The sequence below is a fragment of the Nyctibius grandis genome, chromosome 13 (assembly GCF_013368605.1).
Source record: "Nyctibius grandis isolate bNycGra1 chromosome 13, bNycGra1.pri, whole genome shotgun sequence".
Lineage (NCBI taxonomy): Eukaryota > Metazoa > Chordata > Aves > Nyctibiiformes > Nyctibiidae > Nyctibius > Nyctibius grandis.
The window spans coordinates 10,372,589-10,379,764 of NC_090670.1; the positions used below are offsets into that span (position 1 = coordinate 10,372,589).

At 54.9% G+C, this 7,176-nt stretch overlaps 1 protein-coding gene across 5 annotated transcripts in view; it reads left to right on the forward strand.

Moving 5' to 3' along the window:
• The window catches only part of F8 (coagulation factor VIII), a 32,156-nt gene extending 26,957 nt beyond the window's left edge, over positions 1-5,199 (forward strand). For all 5 annotated transcript variants that reach the window (XM_068411696.1, XM_068411695.1, XM_068411697.1 and 2 more), the window contains one exon: positions 37-5,199. In XM_068411696.1, the coding sequence (XP_068267797.1) occupies positions 37-192 (156 nt within the window). In that variant the 3' untranslated portion in view covers positions 193-5,199. The remainder of the gene's footprint in view (positions 1-36) is intronic.
• The last annotated feature ends 1,977 nt before the right edge of the window (positions 5,200-7,176 follow it).

Consider the following 7,176-nt stretch of genomic DNA (forward strand, 5'->3'; position numbering starts at 1 on the left):
AGTAGAGCGCACGCCTGATTCCTCTCTCCTCTCCAGATTTTCAAGGCAAACCAAGACCACACCAGCACAGTGATGAATACCCTGGAGCCTCCCCTCTTTGCCCGCTATGTGAGGATACACCCCCGCCAGTGGCACAACCACATTGCCCTGCGGATAGAGTTCCTTGGCTGCGACACTCAGCAGGAGTACTGATGGCTGCGGGGCCAGGCATGGGCAGCACTGGCCCAAGGACCCGCATCCAACTGGACACTGAACTCTCACTGGGGCTGGAGCCAGCCCTCCAGGGCCCTGGCTGCCCCTGCTGCCGGGAAGGAGAAGGCCTGCAGAGCTGCTGAGGTGGCTGGCTCATTATCAGCCTCTTCCTGTCCCTCATCTACCAGATGCCATATAGTCAGCCATAATGCTGAAGAATTAAACAGTAATTTTCCAGTATCTCTCTGCACTTTCTCCTCTGCTCCAGCCTTGGAAGTCCCCGGGGGCTCAGTCAGCATTACCAGCAGCTAGTAATTAATTAGCCCCAGAGCTTCTCAGCTTCGTTTTGCACAAGTTCCCACTGCCTGGGCACAGTCCTGGAGGAGGAGGAAGCAGCAAAGATAAGGGCTGGGGGAGGAGGCCCTGCTCCAGGCCCCAGCGTCCATTTCACAATCAGTGGGGATCGGTGGCTCAAGGGCAGAAGTGCTTGCTCAACCTGACTCAGCACTGGGCTTTGGCCCTCCACTTCCCTTCGTCTCCTTCCCATAACACTCCTGCTGCTGCGGCTGGGTGTCACCATCCTGCTTTCCATGGCTGCCTGGAGCAAGCCCTCCTTGCTCACTCACTGGACAAGTTCTCTATGTGCTGTGGCTCCCAGGGTCTCTGGTGGGACGTTGACTGCTGGATGAGCTGCCGCCTTGCCCTGATCCCCAGCAAGGTGTGTCATGGGCTGGAGCCATCTTCCTGCCACCAGTGGCTCTCCCCCTCCCTGGCACCCACCCCACACAGTGGCAGATGTTTCCCCTCCCAGGAATGGCGATGAACAGGGTGACACTGGCTCCTGCCTCATGCCTCTCTCTCATAGGGTGCAGACCTTCTGGAAAAATGGCCACCTCACAAAGGCCCAGAGATCCTGGCGGGCTGTGGAGCAGGTGTGGGGTCATGCTCGCTGGGCAGCATGCTTTTCCACGGCGGTGGCAGTGTTGCCATCACTGCTGGCTCGTCAGAGCCTGCACCAGCCCATCCCCAGTGCTGAGTCCTCCCTCTGTGGCGGGGGAGCCAGGCAGCCCCACGAACACCGGTGGGACGCATGGTTATGAGGGGGCTTTGGAGAATGGCAGGGGTCAGCCAGGTACTGGCCAGCATCACAGTGGGATGGGCAGGGTAGGTGTGCCAGCCCAGGGACAGCCAGCGATTGGCTTGTGAATTCCCACGGTGCCCCATCAGAGTCAGACAGCCTCTGCTCACATCTGTAACAGATGTGGCCTGGGGCAGCTCTGAGCAGAGCTCTGCTGGCAGCACCAGGGGACAGTCGTGGTGGGGATCCCAGGGCCCTGCCATGAGGCAGGGTGGTTGTGCGAAGAATGGCTGCACTGAGCCACTCAGCTCCTGCCCGCCCTCGGTGCACTGGGCTGGCTGTGGTGCGCACAGACAGTCCCCTCCACAGCCTGTGTCCGGAGGAAGCAGGGACACATGCTGCAGATCGGTCCCGTGGCAAGGCCTGTCTGGGAACCCACACTCAGCAGAGAGCAGAAGCTGATGTCTCAAATGAAGAAGGGCTGAAAAAGCCTCATGGAACTGCCGGGCTCCACATTGCTGTACAAGGAGCCTTTGCTGTGGCCTTGGCAGTGATTACACTACAGCCCCAAGCAGGAGATGCAATCACCCATTGGCTTAATTGCATTCTGACAATAACCAGGCACAGATGTGAGGAGAGGCTGCCTGGCAAGCCCTGGCCTGAAGAGAGGAATTGGAGCCGTAAGCTTCTCAAGGGGAACATTCCTGCCTGAGGTAGGGTAGCCTTCAGCCTGGGAGGACAAAACCTGTCACCTTGGGCCCTTCTCAAGGCAACTTTCCTCAGCTCCAAGGCAGCTGCATCTCTCCTGAGCACAGTGGCCAGTGCTGCACAAGAACAGCTGGCTGCAGTCTCTGGACCACCAGCGCAGAGGAGCATCCTAGGCATGGTGAAGCAGACAGAACAGAGCAGAGACATCAGCTCAGCCCCAAATATCAGCTGGACTGTAGAGAGAGACCCGCACACACTCACTGAGGAACTGGCCCAGTCCCCTGTGTTGATGCCTTTGGACAAGGCCAGATAACCAAACCCTCTGCCCCCTGGACCCGACCAGCTGAAGCTTAAATACTCATCAGGGTGAGGGACTGATGGGGATTGGTCAAGAGCAGGAGGTTTTTGGCAACACAAAATTGGTGAGGACCACAAGCCCACCCAGGAGCTGGCTCAGATGTAAGTGTAGTCAGTCACACAGGACTGGCTGCTCTGTGTGGCCCTGGCTTCCTTGTCTCTCAGGGCTGGTACCCAGCTCTGCTTGGTGAAGCAGGGACATGGTCCCTGCTTCTACCAATGGATGCTCAGGCTCATCCTGCCTCCAGAAACAGGCTGCTGTGTTGTGGCACATTTGTCCGGTGACACACGGTTAGATCAGAGAAAGAGCTGTGTGCACCACAGCCCCCTCTGGATCATTTTCAAAGAGGAAACAGGGCTGAAATCTCTGCAGGTGACCGAGCAGCCTTCACCAACTAGCCCTGAGAAGCTCCAGGATGTTCTCCAGCCACCCAGGAATTAGTGAAGGGGCTGTGCTGAGCGAGAGCACTGGGAAAGGTCTGTGGGCAGGCAGGCAGATGCGTCAGGGCCTGCCAAGCTCTGGCATCCGTTACTGGAAGCGTCTCTTGACATTTATCTTGTAGGAAACTGAGACCAGACACTGTTTCCTCTCAGCACGAGGATGCATCACAGCCTTCCTCAAGCCACAGACGTTTCTGTGCAGGGGAAAGGCTGGACCAGCACAAAGTCCTCTGCCTCCTGGCCAGGGGTTGCCCTGCCTAGTCACCACCCTGCAAAGAGCCCTGCTGTGGTGTGGGCTGCCTGGCCGAATCCTCCCAGACACCAGGGATCTTACTCTCTTTCATGGCTCAGCTGCTAGGAGTGCCTGGGCTGGCTGATCCAGTGATCACGGAGCTATCTGGTGTCTCCAGGAAGACAAAGCACGTCCCTGCCACCCCTTTCTAGTACATCTGAAGCAGAGATTATTTTGCAATCCAAAGTGTGCGAGGTGCTTCAATGCTGAGCCCCAGCCAGATAAACCATGGGCCAGGGCTTCTTCTGAATCTGGTTTCTCCTGTGCTGGATGGAGAGCCCCCGGTATGCAGCACCTACCTGAGCCAGGCGTGGGGGATGTGTGCAAGTATTGCAGCTGGGCATATGGGCACCATTCTCAGAAAAAGTTACCAGCACATAACAGAAATGGGCAGCAGCATGCTGAAGAGAGCACCTGAGCAGGGACTGTGGCCAACAGGGGCTGAAGCAAACTCGGGAAAGCACAGCTTAATCCCCAGCTCAGCCATGGAGCTAGGGCCAAGTGGCTCACTGCCTCCTCCACCTCAGTTTCCCTGTGTGTAACCAAGAGAGAACGAACAGACTTAGACTTCCCTTTTCTGTCTGTCAGGTGTCTCTTGTCACATTCCTCCATCCTACTACGTATTCCACAACTAACTGCAGGGTTTCTCTCTGCTCTCTGTATCTCCCGCCTCCTACCCCACGTTGTTACCAGCCTGTTTCTAGCCTGTGAGCGCAAGAGGAGCCTGGAGACAAGGTGTCCTGCCTCCAGGATGTGCTCAGGGCAGCACGTTTCAAAGCCATGCCCCATGATGCCACTGTATGTCCATACTCCCCCATGCAACCCGCTCTCTCCAGGAGAGGTGAGGCTTGCTCTTGATGAGTATTCCATGTCCTGGGCTGCCTCAGCTGCTGGGTAAGGATGCTACAAAGTGCTCTGCAGCTCCTTCTCGGTCAGCCAGGCAGGGCTTGGGGAAATGATGGTCCAAGCAGCATCCTCCAGCCTAGTGGGCACGTCTGTTGGTGCTGAATGCAGTCAGGCACTCTGGGACTTTTCTAGGCCCCTGACCTAGTCCATTATTTTCTCATCCTAATCTGATTTTACAAGCTTTCCAGGGAACCCTGCAGACAAAGTCTGGGCTGCAGATCCCACCATGCCCAGCTGCAAAACATGGCCCTTACTGCTATCTTCTGCTCCTGGTGCTGACTGCCCTGATCTTCTACCATCACTGTGAGCCTGTTGTGTGATTTGGTATACTACTTACACAGAATTTGCTTAGTATAACTTGCTGAGCGTTAATAGCTAAATTTCACAGAATCACAGAATCACAGAATGTTAGGGATTGGAAGGGACCTCGAAAGATCATCTAGTCCAATCCCCCTGCCGGAGCAGGATTGCCTAGACCATATCACACAGGAACGCGTCCAGGCGGGTTTTGAATGTCTCCAGAGAAGGAGACTCCACAACCTCTCTGGGCAGCCTGTTCCAGTGTTCAGTTACCCTCACCGTAAAGAAGTTTTTCCTCATATTTATGTGGATCCTCCTGTGTTCCATCTTGCACCCGTTGTCCCTTGTCCTGTCAATGGATGTCACTGAGAAGAGCCTGGCTCCATCCTCATGACACTTGCCCTTTACATATTTAAAAACATTAATGAGGTCACCCCTCAGTCTCCTCTTCTCCAAGCTAAAGAGACCCAGCTCCCTCAGCCTCTCCTCATAAGGGAGATGTTCCACTCCCTTAATCATCTTTGTGGCTCTGCGCTGGACTCTCTAAATTTGCTGAAGCCTTAGGCTGCAAGCTGTGAACTTTCACCCAGATATGCCGAACTTTTACCTAGCTGAGTAAAAGAAGGCCCCAGAGCTGGTTCGAGCTGGAAGCAAGCAAGGAAGGCTGCTACCATTGTCAGCTGACACAGCAACCTTAGCGATAAGAGAAGAAACAGCCTGCCTAGAGACAATGAATGGACCCAATGAAGAATGGGAAGACCCCAGACCCTAATATTATTGCTGGTCAGAACTGTCTCATGAGGGGTGGGGAACTTAGATTGTAAGGGTATAATTGCCCAGGGATTTCTTTGTTCGAGGTCCCTCTTTGGAGGCACTCAGCTCAAGCTGCTCTGCATGTCGGATAAATAAACCACTTATTTACTCAGTGGATTGGCAACTCTTCTTTGAGCAGGAACTTAAGGCAGAGCCCGGTTGACAGTGGCATAAGTCCTGGAAGGTGGCGTAATTCCCTCAACAAAGGCCAAGACCACCTCCCAGCTGGGCAGTGTGAGGCTGAGGAAAGGGCAGGAAGTGGATCTGAAGCTACACGTGGGTGATGCAGAAGACTCCAGCCAAGTGATCCCACATAAGTGCACAACAGCTGCCACAGGAGAGAGACTGATGGGAAGAGCCTGCCCCAAGAGCACGGACTGCCCACCCTGGCCACCTCTGAATGGCAGATCCATGGGTTTCCACCTCTTAATCCCCATCCACTTGACATAACTGCTGTGGAGGAGAAAGGGGTGGGCAGCTAGCCCTACAGGGCAGTCCTGGGCTGGAGACCACTGCAGGAACTTCAGCCCAGGGGGCTGGAGTTTTCCAGGAAGTTTCTTGGGAAGGATGAAGTTTTTCAGTGCTGGAGGTGTGGGCACACTGCCCCTGGTGATCTGGGGGCTCTCTGTCTACCCTGTTGGCCTCAGCCTGCAGCAGTGGCACCCAGCAGCCCCAACTGGGGAATGCTCTTTGTGCTGCCCCAAATGACCCTCTTGTCTTCTGTGTACATGGGTGCACGACCAGGCTCGCTCCTCCATTTGCTGTGCACACAAGTGAAACCAGTTTGCACAGAGGGCACTGGCTTTGTCCTGGGGCTGAAGTTCCTTATGGTGGCCCCAGAGCAAGGGAAGTGGCGCATGTGTGTGTGGAGTGAAAGGGACTGGATGCACGTCAGCACAGGGAAGATGGCCTGACCCTGCCTCAAAGTACACTCAGATCCAAGGAAAAGAAGGGTTTCTAGTGTATCTCCGCTCTCCCCAGTAAAGAGTTTTGCTGCAAGACTCAAACAGTTTCTGGGATCAGAGGGATTCATTTTGGTAGCATCAGGTGTGTGAAATCTGAGTCAAGATTGAACATCCCTGGGTTTACCACCAGCAAACCCCCCAAGGTGAGCAGCCCTGACCACTGCCTGTCCCACTGTCTTGGTTTTGCAGGGATAAAATTTATAGAATCAATTTTCTGTTACATTTGGTTTCAGTTTGTGGCCAGCTGTGGGATGGTGATCAAGGCCATTAGCAGTAAGCCAGGGCAGCTGACCCAGGCTGGCCGACAGGTTATATTCAATAACATTAACATCATGATCACTATAAATGAGAAAGCTCTGCTCTTCTCTCCCTCTTTCTCCTCTCAACAGTTACTATCCCTGGAGGGACTTGCCACCACTCTATGAGCTAAGTATAATTTTGTGTCTTTTGTATTAGTATTGATATTGGTTTTATTATTTTATTAAATCTGTTTAAATTTCAACCCACGAGCCTCCCTCCTTTACCCAATTCCCTTTCTCACTTGGGGAGGGGAGATTGGGTGATGGAACAACTGGTTATTGTTTAACCCTGAGTGTGGGGTTAAATGGAGACACCTATAAAGACCTCCTGGGAGTGCAGCCCCTGGTTCGCATCCCTCTCCCATCACTTCCTCGCAGTCACTAGGATACATCTCTTCTGCAGATCTCTGCTGGTCCTGGCTGGCAGATTATCTGAGCGATGTGTGGTCTCACCTCTATGAGAACTTCCCACAGGCACTCCTGTATATGCTCCCCACTACCCTGCTGCTCCTCTGCTGCCTCACGTACATGTGTACATCACCCACCATCTCGTGGTCCCTTTCTCTGGGGTAGGTTTGCTCCTCTGGGTCGTGTTGTCTGGGTCATAGCTCCGAAATACCCACTGTCATGAGCAAGATGGGGCTGCTCCCAGGAGAGACACGCTGGGGACACGGTTTCACGGGAAAGGCCCCCCGCGGGCAGCGAGGCGAGGCCCCGAGCGGCAGCGGGCGGTGCGGACGTGCCGCCTGTGCGGAGACGCCGTGCCCCGCCCGTTCCCCGTCGGGGGCCGGCCCCCCTTCCTGCCCGGCACCGACCCAGCGAGGG